The sequence below is a fragment of the Amphiura filiformis genome, chromosome 4, assembly GCF_039555335.1.
Source record: "Amphiura filiformis chromosome 4, Afil_fr2py, whole genome shotgun sequence".
Classification (NCBI taxonomy): Eukaryota; Metazoa; Echinodermata; class Ophiuroidea; order Amphilepidida; family Amphiuridae; genus Amphiura; species Amphiura filiformis.
The window spans coordinates 70,712,334-70,735,289 of NC_092631.1; the positions used below are offsets into that span (position 1 = coordinate 70,712,334).

The 22,956-nt window shown below is 36.0% G+C and overlaps 1 protein-coding gene across 1 annotated transcript; it reads left to right on the forward strand.

Annotated features, from left to right (window-relative positions):
* The first annotated feature begins 948 nt into the window (after window positions 1-948).
* LOC140151336 (uncharacterized) lies at window positions 949-21,905 on the forward strand. Its single transcript, XM_072173645.1, has 4 exons — window positions 949-1,163; window positions 12,986-13,235; window positions 14,035-14,239; window positions 15,888-21,905. The coding sequence occupies exons 1-4, from the start codon at window positions 1,061-1,063 to the stop codon at window positions 16,065-16,067; spliced, it is 738 nt and encodes a 245-aa protein (XP_072029746.1). The 5' UTR covers window positions 949-1,060; the 3' UTR covers window positions 16,068-21,905.
* The last annotated feature ends 1,051 nt before the right edge of the window (window positions 21,906-22,956 follow it).

A 22,956-nucleotide genomic window follows, 5' to 3' on the forward strand; every position in this document is an offset into this window, starting at 1 on the left:
CCTCAAATATCTTTTATTTTTGAAATTCAGTTATAACTTTTCAAAAAATATGTCTAGGAAGTTGGGATGCTTTCTATAGCCTTGTTAAGATACCAGACACATTTTAGGAAGGTTTTGTAATCATTAGAGGGGTGTAACTCTCAGAACAACAAATAAAAAGGGCTTCCTCCTTTTTCCAGGCATTATTGTATACGCCAAAACAGCTCTAAGTATGGGTATTTACACCAATTTTGCGATAAAAAATAGAAAATAAAAAGCCCCCTCTTCCTCCTTTTTTCGAAAACCCGGACGTGAAACATGTTTTATTTTTTACTTGGCCTAACTCATTAACAACAATAAATTAAGCAAGTTTTCAAAATATATGATTTGTAGAATGAACTTTTGCAAAACATCAAAATGTTATTTTTCACGGGATTTTTCAATATTAAATATATTGATTCAGATAAGACCAACAATACCTCGTATACCCTTAAATTAAAGGGACACTACTGAGTTTTTACGCACATTAAACAAAATAAATCACCAGCTATCACCTAGAATTAAGATACAAATAATCAGTGATAATACAGGTATTTCTAAATCTCGGTAATCTTGAGGCACGAGGACACTTGTCACGATTGTATATTTGTTGCATAGCCATTGCCATGATTGCAACAGGGCAAAATCCTGCTGATAAACACCGGCTCCTGTTACCCACGTGGGTACCGACCAAAACAAACAGGACAATATGCCGGTGTCTTTCACACAGACCTTCACTCTATCTAAACAGGATCAATCGTGCAAAAAAGTCTGTGTATAATACTACACGTAACTTCACTGGCCATTTGCCAAGCAGCTGTGATCACGTTACGTCAAAACGATGGAGGCGGGGCTCCCGTTGTAAACAAAAGTGAAGTATAAAACGTGGGCACCATCACTGGATACCAGCAGACAAATTAATTTTCTTGCGTTTTGCAAAAGCAGCTCACCAAATTTACGGTATTGAAGACTTAAAAACTTGTGAAAACATTGACCGTTTTGGAAATCCTTGATCTGAATACATAGCATCTTTGATACTTCAATGGAACTCAAGATGAATTATTACAGCCTTATTACGCTTCTGATCTGTCTGTGGGTATTCTTCACGGAAGATTGCCTTGCTGTACGTCTGACGAATTTTGAAGGTAAGCCAATTTTACATTTAAATATAATTTAGCATTACGTTTATATAATTTATTCTGCTTTTGCACGATGAATATAGTAGCTTTTACAATACGTTGAGAGCTGAGAATATGTATGCATAAATGTACAACATGTTAACTATATTTAATCTGCAACCTGCTAGCGCAGAACAATTTTGTTAGTTCATCGTAGTTATATAAGACTTATTCGTGTTTGAACTTTTCGATCAAGTTAAGTTATATTAGTGAGGGTTCAGTCAAACAAGAAGAACGATTGGAAAATTGGTAAACTGGGATATCCTAAAATGTGAATTACATGTATTGGCGAATACTGTATAGTTCCTGATTTTCCCGATTGTAAACCATGCACGTGTCTTGTGAGGCCCACGTGTAGGCCTATGTTGTTTTCAAAATACATGATTATGTTTGGTTCAACAAATCATTTGGAATCAATATCGGTGCTGACTTGTTCGGTGTTTACCTATTTTCGCAATCTCCAACAAGCTTCTCTGTACCAGGGGCTCAACTGCTCCTCTGTACAAGAATGGTCATCAACGTCTTAAAGCCCTATTTGTTCAACATTGAACAGCTTTGAACGTTGAATCCTGCAGCTTTTGTGTCGTGTGGTACATTTTGTGTTGATTATTCACTTTATTGTGTGGCTCACAATGTTTTTGGAAGGCAAATTCCTTGAGAAAAGGTTTCAAAAGCACAAACCCTGGGGTATGTGGTTAAAGCATAGCACGCAAACACATTTTCATTTCACCGGTTTCTTGCAAGCCGGAGTGGAGTCATCTATACCGTACTTGTTTATTTGTATTAAAATAAATGCATGTATTACCCGAGACGTATCATTGCCTTCAACATGCTGAGTCTTTAACAAACCCCTATAGGCTTCTCAGTATAACCTGAAAACAAGACACCTCAATGTACCTCAACTTCAAGCCCAGCACATACAACACTTAAAAAAAAAAAAAAAAAAAAAAAACTACGGGAAAACTACTGGGGCCTTATTTTTTGCAAAGGTTACTTTGCACTTTTGCAAACTTTGAAACCTTTGGTGCACCTCCTCAACACCGACGGTGGGCACTCAGAATTCACAGTAATGTCTTTGAAAACACACATGCACCTGACTTTGATCAAGTGATCCACATATCCGAAAAGGATTTACTTTTGAGCAAATTCATCCTATCGTATAAATATTATTCTTTATGCCTTTTCGTGGGATTGCTCGACCGGCCACTGAATAAAAAAGTGCATTCAAGACAATACCCAAAATATCTAATACAGAGTACATTTGCGTCTCAAACTCGATGCACTTTTCAGAATGATGAAAAAGCAAAATGCAACTTATTTATTTATTTATTTAGGTCTACTTTGATCAGCTGACCCACGTGGTGTGATCGTCTGTATCACCGGCTGTTTGTTTTATCTCATCAGATCAAAAATAATATTGTACTTTGAAATAATCTACCAATAGTACCATATTTATAGAATTCCTATTTTAATCTTGCCTCAATCTAATATACAAATCATCATAATATAAATTGGTTATTCAATAATATTTGGCAGACAAAAAAAACCCCTACAATCATAAATGATCAAACTATTGTCAACCTTTGTTCGATAAGTTCCAAATAAGCAAAATCGAAGTGTCTATTTATGTATACATATAGGTTTTTTAAATATTTTTTATAATGCTATACGATATTGGTAAAAACACTATAAATTTAGCTTAATTTTAATATCATCGTAATGTCCTACGTGTTACATGTTGGTAATTAACGAAGAACTGTTACGCAATGTCGTTCCTGTTTGATAAATAACAACTATTTCATTTCCTCTTGGTCATGTTGGTACTCAACTAAAGCTTGCATTTGAAGACTCGACCATGCACTTTACTTTTTAGCATGGGTTTTCCAAATTTTATAAAGTGTTCTGAAGTGCAAGTGCGAATCTCGCAACATCAGCAAAGTATGATTAGGAATGACCTACTTATAAACGGCCTTTTAAAAATGTAACAAACTTCGTAATCTAATTGCACTAATCATTAATCATGTTAATCGTAGAGATATCGATAGTTTGTGTGCTCTGATTTCACAGACCTACTGTAAATATTGCAACCCGTATTACGCTGATAATATGAGAATTACTATAGTATCCATGATCTGACACAGTCACGGTGAATCCATGATTGAAGGTAGTTGAGTAGTAGTTCCATGACCAGGGAAGTTGTTTGCACTTCCCTGGTTCTATATAGTGTGACATGTCCTTTTCATACTCTCACGTACACTTTCATGTAGCGTCAAATTGAATATAATTGCAGTTTATCAGGCAAAGCACCTGGTAATGATAGATCGGCACTGGCCCCTTAAAGGTAAATTGCGTTCATTTTGTGGGGAAAACAAGTGCGAACTTTCACCGCGATTGCGAAATTCAAGTTGAATGTCATGTCATTTTCTGCGCTCAGATCATGTGCTTGCAAGTTACCATATGTTGTGATGAGTGACAAGGTTATATCAAGCAGAAATATAGCCCAGGAAAAGAAGGTTTTGTGAAGCCTCTCACAGGGCAATTATATGCGATGCTGATCAGCAGTGCAGGTGATGCGCATCACATCCTGACCTGTGCTGTCCTCTTTGCATGCGATGTTGTATGCGTTTAGCTAATAGCGTTTGCATGCATTACGTACGAGATAGGTCGGATTAGCGAGGTCGCCACCTGCGTTAATTATCATCCCTGGCAACTTTTGTCTTTGACAAGGCTTCACAAAAATCTGCGGAGGATATTAAAACGTTGACAATTTCCAAGGGGTTTCTTTACATTTTATCCACAGATATCATATTATTGAAGTTCCGTCCGTGATATAATTTGATTAATTTCCTCAGTGATGAACTTGCTCAAAACCTGTATCTATGGTTTTATTAACTGTAGAGATTTGGTAGTTCACAGCATCTTACGAATGGTAGCGCGCTTTGGCAAAAATTGCATTGATCATTTCATAGCGAGTGTGTAGAAGAATTCAAATATCACAGATATACTTTTGTAGGTCCTGTGATAACTCGTTGACAACAATAAATCAAGCAAGTTTTCAAAGTATTATAAGTATAATGCTTTGAAGAATGAACTTTTGCAAAACATAAAGTGTAATTTTTCAATTAATTTAAATAATGAAAATTATCTTAAATTTTCTGTGCATACATCTGCGGAGAAGTTCGAATTTAGGCGGGAATTTAGGATGAAACAAGAAGCGATTGGTAAAATGGCCGCAAGGGCTTTTCTTGATTTCTTGTGTTACATGATTGTTTGAAATTGAGTTACTTTCATGTGTAACCATGATAACGCAACGCGTGAATATAGAGAATTCATAGTTCAAGTTCATTAAGCCCCAAGATAGTATATAGTGCTTGACGTTGAAGCTTATATCGAGGGTCCTATTAAAGTAAAGTGTAGCCTTGAAAAGTTCAAGAGCACAGCCTACGGCTATTGGGTTTCGTGAAAAACAAATCTTTGCAACACTGACCTTGACCATGTCTAATTGATTATGAAATTAAATACTACTTAGTCCGGCTATTCAGATGAAGACGCTCACCAATACTTTTTTCATAAGTGGGAGAAACTATGCTCATTGTGCTGAAGTAAAAACACACTTTGTTTTGATACCGATCGGCCCCGGGGATCGGCTAACTTGCCCAAGTTTTACCGGGGCTGGGGGTTTATACCATCTTGTCAAGGTGTACTTTATTACGATCGTTCATAAATAGCGAGTAAGTGACTTCACCGTCCGCTACCTCTTGTTCTACTTCCTTAATAAGAAAGCCACGCCAGAGCAGTTCTTCTCACCAAACCGGCCTGGTTATCAAATTAATCAGTGACAAGGTTATCTCTGAATTTGACAGGCGCTAATTGATGCAATAACATAAAAGCATCATTTACCACCTGTCAAATTCAGAGATACCCTTGTCACCGATTAATTTGATAACCAGGCAGGTTTGGTACACCCAAAAAAAAAAATCCCTGACGGGGCTTCCTTTCGAAATCCTCACAAAGTTTGTTGAATTTTTAGGATGATTAAATGGAATTTCACATTTATCGGACTTTCATATATCCGGTAGGCATGGTAGCATGTGTAAATGTGACAATATTAAGCCAAAGATACAAAGGGAAAATCTTCAAAGGTTTCACCATAGACTCCCCAAGATTTATCGCTGTACATTCCAATTTACACACCTTAATAGTGCTCGTTACATTCTTATTCTTAACCTTTTGGGCACATTCTAAAATTGGCATGTTTCCCCAGCAACTACATTATGTGACCACAGATATTGGTTCCAATATCTGTGATGTGACAACTACTGGCTATCATACATGTATAGCCCGGGTGTTTTGCCCCGGGTTTTGCCGGCCGGCCTAGTGGGGCTGCGCTTGGTCCCTTGGTATCCAGGTATGAGCAAAGGTATCTCCAGGTAGACCATGGACAAACTAACCCTGGAAACTATAATTTTGTTGAAGGAGGTGGAAAGGATTTTTATGTTGACGGGTCGTGAGTTATTTTTGCCGCGAGTGCTGCTCAGGTTTTTTTTTTTTTTTTTTTTGGTTTTTTTAACCAAGGACGCGCGCTTTGAACTGCTGTTGGTAAAAGCATTAGTTCGCATGCATGTAGGGTTTTCTTTATGTGTGATTCTCACCCTGTGATATACAACTCAATGGGTATTTTAAATCAACTTAAAGTTGACTTGCTGGCTCATTTCAAATAATGCGATAGGGCCTACATCCGGGCAATACACCTATATGTGATGAGCTAACATTTTACGCACTACACCTGTAGGCCTAAAAACCATGAAAACACCGGGCTTTTAATTTTTTTTATAATACTGTGGGCTAAACATGAAAAATAAAAACAGTGACCATAGTTTGACAGGTGTCAATTCAAAAGTTCATGGCATTGCCGAAAAGCTTGACACCGAAAGTGTTTACGAACCAAAGCACTCTGCTATGAAACGATTTAATAAACAAGAGAAAACTTAATATGTTTACATTGATTAAAGTCCTTGAAACCAACCAAGTGAAGTATAACGAGAAGTAAATCCGATACTATTTCCTTTCTATTTCACATGAAGTGTTTACTAGTAATTGTTGAGGAAAGCTTTTGAGAAAGGAATTTTGAGCTGGTTGTAGATTTTTCTGGTTTGTATTAAATTCTTTGCTGAAACCCCACGTGTTTTGCTCTTTCATCAAAGTAGGGACTATATATATGTATTCCATGTTCTACGCAAAATGAACAAGGCTTGTTGTTCAAGTAGGCCTAGATGTTTAATGTTTATTTTTTTTAAATTTTGTGCCCCCTGCAAAGTAAAGTTCGGTAGCTGCTCAGTACGCACGATTCAAACGTGGTAGGAATTTATAGGCAATATATAGCCCCCGTTTTGAAAAGAACATTTCTGAGAAAAACTGCTGTTGAATCGATTTGATACAATACACATGCATGTTGAGCACTTAAAATAAGTGGCAAATTCATGGTTTTGTATATGCCAGAGCATTAATTTCCGTGATGTAGGCGGCGCTACACTCATCGGACCATGTGCTCTGCATAACTTTCAACCAATCAGAAAGCATCTATCGGACGACCCAGCTTTAGATGGATGTCGCAATGAACCAATCAAAAGGCATGATGCCTACTTGCTTTACATCAGCTAATAATCCCTTGGAAGCAAACAGATGTTCTGTACCTGGGAATATTGGTTGAAAATATGTTTTTCTAATACCATCTCGCCTATTCCGAGTTCATGGCAAAGGGAGTCAGCGAGTCACATTGGAAAAACAGTAAATCTTAACACTGTTTATAGCAACGCAACGTGAGATTTCTTCATTAAAGACAGAACAATACGTGTTGATAGTGCCTCAAGTCACAAACTGATGTAGTATTGTTAAATATTGTGACCTTAATCCAACCTTGCTACGCGTTGGTCTTCCAATTCTATTGTTCCTCGTATCGTTTTTACTTGTCACTGGTGTAAATAATCACAGCATACCTTCACAGAATATAAATCAAGTCAAAAATAATCACCAAGTATTATAGGATACAACGGAACTCTGAGACTGAGAGTTCATGAAGTTACATCAACATCTGATCTGAGTGATCAGTATGCATGTCATGACCAGGTACATTAACAACTGAATTACGAGGGGCAGTCAGTATGTTTTAAGAGTGGACTAGTGACGTCATATGTGGATTGTTTTCATGGCATTTCTCAATGATTACATAAACACTGTACCTTTGTCTTTCAAGCAACACATGTAAAAATTATATCATACACATGATTACGTAACAGCATTAGCATAAAATCAATATACTAGGGACACTGCCAAATCACTCAAAAAGGCGGGCTTTTTAAATTACAGCAAAGACACGTGTTTAAAATGTCCGAGAACAGAGAAAGTACAAGGGCATAAGGCTAGTTTTCGGCAGGAATAAACACTAGGTCCTCAGTTTGCATTTGGTAAAATATGAGACTTGTCATTAAACTGTGGTGGAAATGGGAAGTCTGGAAACTTCAACAACTTTAGGACTTGAATGGAAGCAAAATTATTCTGCAAAAATGGCGTTAATGAAAAAGCAGTTATTACAAATGACATTAATTATCTCCAAAATGAAACAGACTAAAATATAATGACTGGTCACGTGTGAGAGCTAATACTCAGTGCGATGATAACAGGTGCAAATCAAACAATAATCTGCGCATGCGTAGGTAGAATGACCGATACAACATGGTGGAAATGCACGAAAATGGCAAAATTCCATGTAAATAGGGCCTAAAATATTACAAAATGCTATGAAAATTTTAATTTAAATATTTATATGAATTTTTATGGATGATCTCAACCTGAAATGAACAGAAAAGTTTTAAAAATAAATTTCTTATTAAAACGATGGCTTCTCTCTCCGTACCACTACTTTTTGTATAAATGTAACAATGGTAGAATAACATGGATTCAAATATTTTCTAGGGAGTCTCCCGTTTTAATTTTTGGAGATTAGTCAACAGAACTGGCCAAAAAAATTTAATTTCCACGTTTGCTATTTTTGGCAATATCAAGATTTGTATAGAAAGAAAAATCTTGTTTTTGTCAAAAATAAGACATATTTGACCATGCATTTTAAGCAAACTAAAACCTTTACAGCCCAACAAACATGGTTTAATGAACTGGTAGTTTGTGTTCTATTACTGTTCCAAAAGGCAGCATTCTCCATTCTTTAATTCCCGAGAAAATATAAAAAAAATACAACAATACCTCATTTCAGCCTCTCATTTCCCTTAACAAAAACGACTCAATTTCACCAGGTGACTCTAGACCATTGATTTTATGCTAATTCTGTTACGTAATAATGTGTGTGATGTACTTTTTGCATGTGTTGTTTGAAAAACAAAGGTACAGTGTTTATGTAATCATTGAGAAATGCTGTAAAAACAATCCACATATGACGTCACGAGTCCACTCTTAAAACATACTGACTGCCCCTCGTATGACAGTTTACATCACCGTTATTAAATGAATTATTATAACATAATTTTAGCACTTCTGTCTTCACTATTTGTTATCTAAATGATATCAATAATGAAGCATCATGCACATTGCAGGTTTACAGGAAACTGTTGAAAAGTCTTTTCCAACAATTTTCTGACTTTTTTCTGCTAAGATATAAAGAAACTTATACAAAAATGTATAAAACAAACATTCTCCCCCATCTACAAGAAATTGACGGCAGGTTCGTTTTGCATACCTGCATACTGCATATTTTTAGAGTTTCTTAGTGGCGAGTATATAAAATATATTAAAGCTACTTTATTTGGAGAGCATGTTTTGGAGTTGTTGGTACGAGCGTTGTGGTGGTGGCGTGCATGGAGAGGGTGGATGGGTGTGCACTTCCGTTTAATTTGTTGATATTTTTCATTTTGTTAGGTTAATGAGTGTGTTTTACTTCGTTAAAATAACTTGAAAATAAAAACACCCCAAGATACGTAGTACACATTTTTGTAGATGCACTGTCACCTTAACAGTTTTACTGGACTTCCCCAAGGCTATATAATTATCCCAACAGACTTAAATGTGTATGGTTTATCCAGTACCATTTCCTATTTGTATTAATAAAAATGTATCATTGCAAACAAGCAATGTATTGTATCATTTGTTCTCAACCTATAAATTAAACAGGAACTAACTATACTGATGAGTCCCTTTAGAATTGAATAACAAAAAGGGGTCACCTTTTATCAAATGTTTACTATTTATGAATTACATGGCACCATTGTAGGCCGAAAAAATCAACGTTTTGCTTCTCGTACCCTCCCTCTGAGATTTGTGAGATATGCCAGCTTTTTTAATTTTTTAATTATTTTGGAATGCTTTAGGTCTGCTTTAGGAAGGCTTCATACATTTTTTTGCAGTACTCTAAGGGATTTATCCCTCATAATCTCATATTTTGAAAAAGATAAGAAAAGGGGCCTGCTATAGTGCTTATGCTCCTTTCCTTAAGACTGTTGGAAAAGACTGAAACTACTAACAATGCAAATTTTACATTGAAGTACAAAAACCCTACCTCATTTATAGTTCATGCACACTCATTCATATAAAAATAAATTACCATACCACGTTCCTGTGTTCCCTATTAATAGGCCTATGATACTAACTTTTCCTCTGGTTAATTATACCCCTCTCCCCCTTTACCCCTTCACCAAATGTTAGGGCTCAGGTTACTGCTAGATTTTGAATACAAACTATATTTCGAATAAATCTGGATTTCATAGTAGGCCTATGTCCCATCATTCAGTGTGACATTCCAACTTATACCTGTACCAGGGTATAAAAAGCATAGACCATCCAAAGATAGGCATTATGGGATATGATATCACTAATCTACATAAACAATGTGTATTTTGTTGTGTTCCAATATCTGTGGTTTTGAATATTTGCGAAGGAGGCAAGGACAGCTAAATGTGCTAAATAAAATAGTTTATGTTAAGGTGATGCTGACTGAATCATTTTAGACTGATCGTTTTTCCAAATTGAGACACAGACACCCAGAAAATTAATTCACACTCGTGACACAGAGCATTGTACAGTCATCCAATCTAATTAGCATCTCTCACAAATTTTGAGATGTCTGCCCAAGGATCAAACAAAAGTGTTTATATCATGTGTTTATATTTTGTTTACGATATGCCCAATCATGCAACATTTGATGCTTACAACTCGGCGAACTCCCCACAAAGAAACTCTAAAAATATGCAGTATGCAGGTATGCAAAACGAACCTGCCGAGAAATTGATGTCCTTCAATACAATGTCAAATTTGTTATAGGGCCAACACCAGTCCGATCTCTACCGTTGAATTTTACAATGTAGGCCTACATGTACAACATCTTCTAACTACGGAGTTCACAGTGACCCTAAAGTTCACTTTTTTGCGTCAAACTTCATTAAAATAGGTGATATGATACTTTTCCTTATAATATCCGCAGTGCATAAATCAGATATAATAAGTTTTAACAAGGAGTCAAGGTCAGGATGGTATTGATGTGTGGAAGTATACAAAATATTACCATTCGTGACAGTTTATGTAGCCCTCAATTTGTCACAAAATGTACCGTATATTCCGGTTTATTAGCCGCGGCTTACATGAATTTTGAAGTCTCAAAATCAATACTGCATGGCTTATGACCAGTGCGGCTTAAGGGATGGGTTTATATGTGTGTTAATGGAGGAGAAATGGGAGGATTTTGGCATGTTTGCTGTGATTGTTTGCCTAGCAATATTGATCACAAGTACACAATTGATGGTGCATATCAAGGACCAAACTCTATAGTTTTATATTTGAGCACGATCACTTCTGTAAGGTCATGGGAAATTATGTAAATCGGCTTTTATATTTGATGTTGCATATCGGCTGACGCACTTTTATTTTGAACCCAGTATTTCACAAAGTCCCTGTACTCTGATGACCCTATGAATTTTTGCTGGTATGTTGAGCACTTTAAACAATTAATTATAGTACTTACCTCCTACTTTAGGAACATGCGTATGCCTTAATGTATGTCGACCATGTCAACAACCCAGTGTAGTTTTACATGGTTGGAAAAGTCTATTTCCTTTCGCTATTTTTCCAATCATAATTCATAAATTGTCCAACTTTTTTGACAAAAAAGAGTTTTGCAACTATTCCGCCAGCAAGGAAACACAAATTTATGTGTATCCAGTGCGTCCTTTACGTTTAAATAGTTCAGTTTATTGTCAAGTTGTGCCTCTATACGCCATATTTACGGAATTGATGATACGAGCTGATACGGAATTTTTGAACCCAAATTTCTTGAAATATACATTACCTTTTTAACTTCTCGCCACGAAATTGGATTCATAAGAAGGTCAAATACAAGCCTTCCATTATGGCTGGTATCATCATCTCGATTGGTGTCTTGTGTTAGTATTATTCCATATTTTGCTGGTAGAAGTTCAATGAAACCCTCCATAATTCACGACTACTGTCACTTGTGTTATAAACTCGATGTGTTTACTATATTGTCGCTCGGGTCCGCGACTAATCGCAGGGACCGGTCTATCATTAGCTATTCTATACACTTTTCAATAGCCTTATTGTGATGTGTGGGAGTTTTAAAAGCCGAGCCATGAACAAAATAGAATGCGGGCCCCCGGGGGGGGGGGCATCAACTTTAGAGGTGACGGTATGTGCCTGTCAATATATGCCTCTCTTTTGAAGCCGACTATACCCGATGACCAGGCACCTTCAGTTTTCAAAATATTATACCCAATGACCCCTTTTTCATTTTGATTGTACATAATGACCCTTTTTTCATTAAAAAACCCAACGTTTTGTACTGATATGCGCCTACTTCGCGACGCTTGTAGGCACATATACCCATCAATTCTAAAGTTGAGTGCCCGGGGCGAGCGCATACTGCGGGCCAATGAACAATGAGATAGTGGCTTTTCTGATATTGCTTTGAGGAACTGTTGAAGTATAAATCAGCCAACGAGTAGGTGTGTCCAAATTGCACATCTTGAATTGAGACCAAGACATGCTGTTATTTCAATTGTTATACCGTTCCGGCTGGTTTATTACCTACCATTGCCTACGAGATGCAGTTCTAAGGTGACAGAGGGACAGGTCTGCAATTCGATTCCACAACCATTCATACCTTTCATCTGTTTTATTGTATTATCGTGCGAATTGCTCCGTGGTACCTTACGGGTACCTGAATTTTATTTGAATGAAGATGACTCTGTCATGCTCGACGTCATATTGCATAATTTCTATACAGTATATGCAATAAACCAACCAGAACAGTATAACAATTGAAATAATAGGCAGTTCTAAGATAGGTTAAGAAGAATATAACGTCACAATTCTGTATTATTATTCAAGGTTGTAACGTGTGTCTATGCTGTCATGTAGGCCTACCTGGCAACAGACACGCCCCGGTACAAACAGATGAAATTTGTAGAAAAGCGTGATTATGACAAAAACATTAAAAATGATACTTTGAGGTATTGTTTTTTAATTTTTGTATGGCAGATCATACATACACATGTGCTGAGGTCAAAAAGGTAAAAATTTTGTTTTTGACCCCTGACTCACCTGTCATTCCAAACAACCCCTTAATACCTAATAAAGATTGAATACTTTGCATTGTGAAGTGTATTAACAATATTATGAATATTTGGATTATATAGCAATTAATGAAGGCGTTTTTATCATGATAAAATTTTTCTCCAGTTTAAGTTATTATGATTTTTCTTTGTGTTTTTCAGACTTCTTGATGAACCACCATGGGCATGAGTCAGCAACAACTCCACCACCAACAGAGTATCAGCCTTCATTCTCAGGATCTTGGGAAGATGAGGGAAGTGGAATGGAATCAGACTTTCTCAGCATAACCACCACCATTATACCAACAACTCTTCCTAGGTCAAGGATGACCTGTTGTGACCTGGGTAAACTTGCTGGACAGAATAACTTCGAATGTAATCCCAACAACTATGGCCCCGAAATGTCAGATAGGTACGTACATTTAATGATACACCTGGATTACATGCAACCTTTAATCAGTCATCTGTAAATGTAATAAAAACACTATGTTATGGTTAGCCCCATTGTACAGTACAATGAAACCTTTAAATTAAAGGTCAGATGAAAAGTATGCAAAGGGTATAAAACCTTTTAATAACAATAACATTTCAAAATGTTTTGAACTTTGAATCATATTTGTACAAGTGTTGAAAATGTTTTTACATTTTTTTTATGTTTGCCAATTTTTTTTACAAACAAAATTTTAAAATGTGACTGTGTTTGTGTTTTTTTTCATATAAAACCGTCATTTTCTTTGGAAGGGGGTACCAATTTACCAAATATTGATTGTGGGGGTTGTCATAATTTGTTGGCATATAGTAAAATAAGGGGTCATAACATTGTTAACACTACACTTCCTTTTTACAAATACAATTGAAAATGGGTAACTAATTAAAATTGTGTGCAATGAGAGCTCTCCTAGTGCCTTCAAAAAGCAGAACTTATCAGCTTCCACTGAAACGGAGCCAAACCCTGGACTTAAATTGAATGAATTCAAATGATTGCATTATTTTTTGGGAATAGTTTGTATTTGTTGATGTGAGAAGGGGTGGGTAGGGTTACATAAAAATGTTCAGCTTCATATATATCGGTTACAAAATATACTCTAATAATAGTCCAACATTATTTGGGATCCCCTACCAAAGAAAATGCCAGCCTCCAAAGGGCATGATAGTTTTGAAATCCATAACAATGGAATAACCAATTTTTGTATTGTTTCCTTATCACTCAGGAATGCTAACCGTGGGTATGGCAACTTCAAGAGAAACCAACCTAGTCAACGCCATTCATTCACACAAGTAAAACAGTTCGGCAAATGCATCTCTGGTAGAGTGCGTGAATTAGCATGGGATTTCCAAAAATGCTGTAAACGCGCATTCAGGGAATTGCAAGACCAACAACGAAGAGACGAGATGATACTAACAGTGCCTGTCAATGTAAGTATATGCAAAACAAGAATCCTGGCTGCGATGGTTATTATATTATAGGCTGACAAGGGTTCTGTGCCTGCTGTATAGAGCTGCATCCCTGATGCTAAATGGTTTATAAGTTGTCTTGACCATAGTGGTCAGCGAATCCCTGTAAATGATGCTAAATGATTTATAAGATGTGTCTTGGGGTAGCGATGGTCATTATATGTGTAGGCTGATTCCTGTATAGAGCTGCATCCCTGAATGATGCTAAATGGTTTATAAGGTGTGTCTTGGGGTAGCGATGGTCATTATTATGTGTAGGCTGATTAGGGTTCTGTGCCTGTATAGAACTGCATCCCTGAATGATGCTAAATGGTTTATAAGGTGTGTCTTGGGGTAGCGATGGTCATTATTATGTGTAGGCTGATTAGGGTTCTGTGTCTGTATAGAACTGCATCCCTGAATGATGCTAAATGGTTTATAAGGTGTGTCTTGGGGTAGCGATGGTCATTCTATGTGTAGGCTGATTAGGGTTCTGTGTCTGTATAGAACTGCATCCCTGAATGATGCTAAATGGTTTATAAGGTGTGTCTTGGGGTAGCGATGGTTGGTCATTCTATGTGTAGGCTGATTAGGGTTCTGTGCCTGTATAGAGCTGCATCCCTGAATGATGCTAAATGGTTTATAAGGTGTGTCTTGGGGTAGCGATGGTCATTATTATGTGTAGGCTGATTAGGGTTCTGTGTCTGTATAGAACTGCATCCCTGAATGATGCTAAATGGTTTATAAGGTGTGTCTTGGGGTAGCGATGGTCATTCTATGTGTAGGCTGATTAGGGTTCTGTGTCTGTATAGAACTGCATCCCTGAATGATGCTAAATGGTTTATAAGGTGTGTCTTGGGGTAGCGATGGTCATTCTATGTGTAGGCTGATTAGGGTTCTGTGTCTGTATAGAGCTGCATCCCTGAATGATGCTAAATGGTTTATAAGGTGTGTCTTGGGGTAGCGATGGTCATTATATGTGTAGGCTGATTAGGGTTCTGTGTCTGTATAGAGCTGCATCCCTGAATGATGCTAAATGGTTTATAAGGTGTGTCTTGGGGTAGCGATGGTTGGTCATTCTATGTGTAGGCTGATTAGGGTTCTGTGTCTGTATAGAGCTGCATCCCTGAATGATGCTAAATGGTTTATAAGGTGTGTATTGGGGCATTGCGATCAGCGACATTTTGTAAAGCGAAATGATGTTATGCAATTGTACTACATAAATTTGTGCCTTATTGACAAGACATCTACTCAAATCTGCATCTGAAGTGATCTTGTGGTGATTGAATATATATTAAAAATAGTATTCCAATTCAAAAGATTAAAGATATTAAATAAAAACATACAGTAATAATACTCTTAGACAGTAGTCTTGTACAATTGGTGTTAACTATCACTGCAAATACTTTTGTACATAAATAAAAGTTTTGAAAACCATCCACATGGCCCGACCGACCCAGATGTTGCCTTTTGGGGAATTTTGTTTTGGATACATATATGAATTTGACAAGTGGATTAATTTTGACTAAATTGTCAAAATATTTGCAAAAACTGGACTGATTTTTTAAAGAAAACTATGAAAGCACCACAGCGGCATTTTCACCTTTTCTTCATTCTTTATATTTCACAGGTTAATGATAACAACAAACCCAGCAGAACAATATTCCACATAGAAAGAGACCAAGCAGGTGACACACACAAGGTACCTGCCATCCTGGGTGTAGAGTTAGCAGAAGAGGACTACCCACCACAACACAACAGAAGAGCATCGCACCCTCACCAACAAAAACGTCACAATAGAAGATGGTAACATTTTATCAAAACTGAACATTTTGTGCTAGTCCAAAGATTACTTAGGACCAACTGTGTTTTTTCTCGGGTATATGTATACTTTTTTTTCTGTGCGACTATGATTTTGAAACAAAACTTGTCAGTTTTGTGCTTGTTGGAATTGTGTGATAAGAAGATTTTTGTGTCTTTTGTATGAATTTTTACAAACAGTATTGTCAGAATAGTACACATATGTATTCTTTATAAACTATTTTTTATATTGTGGGTTTGGAATTCATGCAACTCGTAGGTTTTATAATATGCCATCAAATCCATGCTGTGGCGGTGCTAGGATTTTTTTTGGGGGGGGGGGGGCAATGTGAAAATTTTCCTTGGGTGCGTGGGGAAAAAATTAGAGGATTTTCTAAAATTGAGAGATTTTGCCACCACTGGTCCCATGGTGAAACATTGTTTCACAAATGTTGCATTTTGTCACAGCAACCTTCGCATTCCCTCTGTATTATATCATAAGTCGTGCAGGGAAAATGTATGACACCAACTTATTTTTTCTTTTATCTCCCCATTGTGATAAAAAGCTGTACAAAATAGCTCTTGAAAAAATGAATTGTTCAACGGTATACCTCATTTTGAAGTACACACTTCTGAAGGAATAATCGGCATGTAATCAAATTGAAATCCATACACCCCCTACGATCTCCTTAAAGAGGAAGTCCCGCCAGAGTAGTTCTTCTGGGGTGAACCAAACCTGCCTGGTTATCAAATTAATCAGTGGCAAGGTTATCTCTGAATTTGACAGGTGCTAAATGATGTTTTAATGTTATTTTATCAATTAGCACCTGTCAAATTCAGAGATAACCTTGTTAATGATTAATTTAATAACCAGGCAGGTTTGGTTCACCCCCGAAGAACTGCTCTAGTGGGGCTTCCTCTTTAATCTCCCACTGTGGTGTACGTTTCAAATGGAGTTGCCCATTCAGGTAATCCCATTTGAAATTCACACCCTGTGTGGAAGATTTTAAGTTGATGTCTTCTATAGGGAGTGTATGGATTTCAACTGGAATATTAGTAGCCCATTGTTTTAAAATGTGTAAAGTATTTTGAATGGAGCAATCATTCGATAATTTCTTTTTCATTTTGTGCTGCTGTTTTATAAAAAGGTGCCATTTTTTGTATTTTGGGAGAATATCTTGTAGATTTGATAAAGTTTGTACCATTTATTTTTACAGAGGGAATGTATATACTCGGCAAACTGTTATTAAGAGTTTGTAAATATATACCTACTATTGTGTGTTTGTAACATAATGTAAGTGTAAATATTCTAGTAAAATGTTAATTTAATTATGTACATAAAATTTAAGAGCTTGTACATAATTGTATATAAAACACTATAAACTTTTTATATTTGCACAAGTAAGTTTGGTATTCTGTGTATCTTCTAAAAAGGTGAATTTCTTGACTATGTTTGGACTTGTACAGTCACTGTTCATATTCTGGGTTCCAAATAATGGTATTATTGTTTTCAACATAAATTACCATGTCCATTTGTTGCTATGAATATTTATTGTAGTCCATTTGTTGTTATGAATATTCATTTTACAGTCATTGTTATGAATATTCATTGTACATGTATCGGCTTACTCCACTGCCTCTCTGCTCAAACAAACTGTAGTCTTAAGGTTTTGCTTGTAATGTACTGGTAATTATAACTCATTGTTAAATGTTACATACACTTTAGGGAGTTGAAACCTAGGTGCTCTCACCGATCCAAGAAAAAATAAAATTACAAAGTACAATATTATTGGCAGAGGTCAACACACTAATTAGTTTTATGAATAAGTCCTTCAATGCTATCAACAGTTTGTTTGTAAACAAACATTATGTCAACACTCTGTCAAGGCCTATAGATATATCCTTTACATCATCACTTCCCTGATCAGATCAGACAAGACATCAGGAAGGAAACTTCTTGATTAAATCTGGCAATTTGATTGATTGAAATACCAGGCTGGTAGCCTCTTCACAATTTGCCTTGTCCAAAGTCCATGTTTTGCATTACTGAAATAGCAATCCTGTTGAAGAGATCACAGAACAATTCAGAGCAATAAGGATTGACCAACTCTTCAACATACTTCTCAGTGCTACCACAATACATTCAATAAAGTCATATTAACATAAGGTCCATGGAAGAGTTGAATAGGCATACACCTGTTGTCAATCATTTTTCATTTAAAATGGTTTTTACTATCAATGTCTTGTTATTTGATGAGGAAAAACGTCTTCAATTCATTTCCTACATGGGCTTCCTTCCAACAGGGTCAACTTTGTGATTAAAATACAATCACGGTCTAAGTAAAAAAAACATGATTCACTACATTGATATGAGACAGCTTGATTTAACAGTTGGGAAAGACAGGCACATCTTAAAAGACATGACACTTCATGCAAAACGTTTTGGAATTTTGCCCATCTCTCAAAACATAATGGCACTTTCGCTGATCTCTTCAAAACAGAATGGTTCTTTAATAGCATGCGAAATGTATGTCTCTCACAAGTTTAATTTTATTTTTATTTTTCCTGTTCAGTTCATTCAAGCAGTGTCTTTATTTTAAGTTCACAAACCTTTTCTAATATCCCTGGAATGTTTAGATGTTATCCAATGTTATTTCCTTCAATCATGGCCAAACTCTGCAAACGAGAAGTAGTACGATTAGGTCATCTTATGACATCCGGTTGGTCGCACTTTTTTTTAGTCTGACACTGTGTTATCTGTACCATCGCAAGTTGTAAGAGGCCTACATTTCACATGCCATGTCTTAAACTCAGTATCTATTAATGCAATTGAAAGGTTACAGGACTGGTGTGCCTCAGTTGGGTGTGGTTAACATAGTATGACCTAACATTCAATTGTAACCTAACTAAAAGTTACATGCTGCAAACATTTGAGATCTAACATACAATTATAAACTAACTAAATGTACATTCTGCAAACATTTCCAGGTTATATGCTATCCAAAACATTACATAATAAATATCATTAGTCATACACTCAATATGCCAAGTTTTCACCAATTAAATGAGTCGTTTTACTCTTTATTTCAGTGATTCAAAGTTTTGGTAAATTTCCAACATCTCTTAACGAGATTAACCATTGCGAAACAGGTGTAAATGTTGCAGATTAATTTGCCTACAAGGCTACAAAAATGCACAGATTTTCCACATTTATTTCAGAAATTCTTTGCTCCAATTCTTTGAATCACTGCTAAAGGACAAAGAATGTTTCACAACATGATCCGCAAGCCCACCACTGAAGTTTCTATGTTAAGAGGCAGGATCAAATTATATGGCTATATAACAGTTGTAAAAGAAACATTAACACCATTGCCTATATACATACCCCCAAGAACTTGTGCTACGTGACTAGTTCATGTGAACCACTGATTGTGTAGAACATTCATGCTATTTTTACATTTGGCTATTGAAGTTGAAATCCACATGCCTATGGAGGACATAACTTTTTGTTTAATCGTCCACACAGGGAGTGTTAATTTCAAACGGGCTACCTAAATGGGCGACTCCATTTGAAATGTACACCCTCTGTGTGGACATAAGGTCATGTTGTCCATAGCGGTGTATGGATTTCAAGTGGAATAACCCATTTCTTATATCATTACTTGGTGATCTTTTCAAGGGTAGTAACGTAACAATCATGTTAAGTTGTTATTGTAAAAAATAACAAGGTGACAGGAAAAACCCTGTTCTACAAGCCCGACCGACCCAGATCTTGCGGGTTTGGGAATATGATTTTTGGGGAAAAAATATATTGACAGGAAACAAAATTGCACATATTTTACCGATATTTAAACAGGTAGCCCTGTCTGACCAGTTCTTCACAGAACTGACAATACACCTGTTACTTTGATGACAGATAGAACAGAATTTACATGGATAAATCTTAAACCAAAAGTGGGGCTTTCACTTTAAGGTTTTTAGGGTCATTTGCAACAAAAAATGAAATAAAAATTCAAAAGAAAAATGCCTGACCACTGACCAACCAACCCAACTTGAAAGGTCCATCTGTCCGCAGAACATGATGTTTTTTGTCACCCAAACTTTTCATTTACTACCATTTATGAGTAATATACATGTAGTGTAACATGGTGTTTATTATATGTTTTGTCAGTAAACTTTATGATAATATGTTATGAGTTTATAAGTTATGGCAGTTGTAGACTTACAGGGATGATCAGAAATTTGGACACATTATAAGCCGGAACTTGACACGAAGTTGTAATTAGTCAAAAATAACCAGGTTAAAACATGTGTGTTTATGATGTTAAATACTAATACTATATTGAATATTCTAACTAGATCATTGTGATTTCTCCATACTGCTAAATACCATATTACTACAGACTGTCTCATGTAGATATAACATGTAGTGCAGTGTTAACTCATAAGCAATATGTTATGATTTGGGCCCATTGAACATTAAATTTGGCACACAAGAATCTGGAAGAATCTGCAATGAGGATATTTTGAGCCAAAATTGGGTCGTGCCTTACACGATTAGCGACCATGCAAAATGGCTTGACACTTTTAAATATGACAACATCACCCTCTGTACTCTATATAACACAAAGGGGTGAGGTTCCGGACTGTTTATAGTTGTTTGCTATTCAGCAGTCTGCGGTAATCACAATGACATGATTGACGACCTTGTAGTCATTTGCGTTTACTGAGAATATGTAATTGTCCTGTTGCATTAGCTTAAATTGATAGTACACAGTAAACCTTGTCACAACCATCACTGCATTTATTATACACACCTCAGATTTTGTACATGCAAAATGCTGAAGATTTTGATTCTGAGTGATGGTTGTGGTTTAATGATTGCATGTCAATAAAGTTGTGATATCCATGTTTGTTTCCATTTGTTTTAGAAAGACTATTACTGAATAAGTGATCATTTAAGTGTTTGCTTGCCTGCAAACATTCTGTGCGAAAACGAATGTAGCATGAAAATGTCTACTTGAACAGTAGCACTATATACTGTTAAAGTATCACTGTTATTGTTTTGAATGTATCCTGTCTTGGACGGACTCAGTGACATAATTGCTTGAATCATATTATTAAGAAACTTTAAAAATAATAAAAAGTAAAAAAAGTTGCAATTCTACTTATAGTATTTCTAGCTGAATTTATAAAATGTTAAGGCTTTCAGAGATTAATTAATTTGCTACAGTAATACCTGGATTTAGACGTCTAATGTACTACACATATTGCACTTGTACTACTAACTACTATATTTCTACATTAGTCATAAAGAGCTAATTAAATTCTATGTCTACAAGAAAATTAGCTTGATGAGTATTTCAAATATTCAATTTACCTTTTCAGTAAATCCCATAATCCTTTGCAGGTAGACTTCTGATGTCATCACACCGAAGGGTGCATCATTACTGCGCACTTCACGGCTTTCAAATGTGCAGTACTATGTTCGCTAAACGATGTGCACACTGGCGTGATTTCAAATAACAACATCTGGGGTCTACCCGCAAAGGCTTATGGGATTTACAGAAAAAATGAATACCCCAGAGCACCTTGTAACATGAAATAAGCTAAATTCATATAAAACATTATATTAGTAAGGCATTTCAAATTGTATCCAATATTGGGAGTAATTATTTCTAAACTAAAGTGTCCACAGGAAGACGGTATACAAAAGTATCTAAACAATACGATTTTGAGATAAGTACCTTAAGTTCTAAACATTCTAAGTTTGTATAATAAGTTTTGTACATGTGTACAGATGTTTGTATATAAAAAATAAATTTTTGATTTATATTTACAAATATGATACAGTCTCCTGCTTGTCTCTTTTTCAGAATAAGCATCTAGCCAATCCTGGCAATCCATAAGAAAAGTGCATAAAAGGTGAAAATTCCAAAACGTTACCCCTACATTTTAAAGTTTTACTGAAGCACCTCTCGCCTCTTTTCTGAGTCTTTTCGACATAACAATAATGTGGTATATATCCCAGACAATATACCTACAGTTTGGTTTTACAAAAAAAACCCAATTTTTAATATTCAGGCTAGATAAACTTCCACAAATGAAGGAAAATAACCTTTAACTATACAATTACGCAGTTCGTAATTAAGGTGGCCTCATGCTCACAACAAAGGTTGGTAAATAAAAAGAATACTACCACAAAACCAAGTTTGAAGTTGATCGATGATTGCTTTTAAGCTGGAGAGTGGATTAATGGAAATGTAGGCAAAATATGCAAATAAGCTCATTAATATTCATTTATATGCAAATAAAATGACACAAAACTATTCAGCACATCAGGCCAGTCACCATATCTTATCACGATACCAAGTTTGAAGTTGATCAGTAATTGCGTTTAAGCTGCAGAGTGGATTAATGACAATGTAGGCCAAATATGCAAATGAGCTCATTAATATTCATAAATATGCAAATAACATGACACAAAAGTATACAGCACATGAGGCCACCATATACTATCACCATACGAAGTCTGAAGTTAATCTGTGACTGTGTTTAAGCTGCAGAGTGGATTAATGACAATGTAGGCAAAATATGCTAATGAGCTCATTAATAGTCATAAATATGCAAATAATGTGACACAAAAGTATACAGCACATGAGGCTACCATATACTATCACCGTACCAAGTTTGAAGTTGATCGCTGAATCCGTTTGAGCTGCAGAGTGGATTAACGGAAATGTAGGCAAAGTATGCAAATGAGCTCATTAATATGCAAATAATGTGACACCAAACTATACAGTACATGAGGCCAACATACCCTATCACTGTACCAAGTTTGAAGTTGGTCGGCCATTGCATTGGAGCTGCACAGTGGATTAACAAATTTGCTTCCGCCT

Bases quoted from the DNA above. Each gene is read 5' to 3' on its own strand.
- LOC140151336 (XM_072173645.1), top strand. From the start codon at position 1,061: ATGGAACTCAAGATGAATTATTACAGCCTTATTACGCTTCTGATCTGT. The intron at 13,236-14,034 runs GTACGTACATTT...CTTATCACTCAG, and splicing joins GGCCCCGAAATGTCAGATAG to GAATGCTAACCGTGGGTATG. The intron at 14,240-15,887 runs GTAAGTATATGC...TATATTTCACAG, and splicing joins TACTAACAGTGCCTGTCAAT to GTTAATGATAACAACAAACC.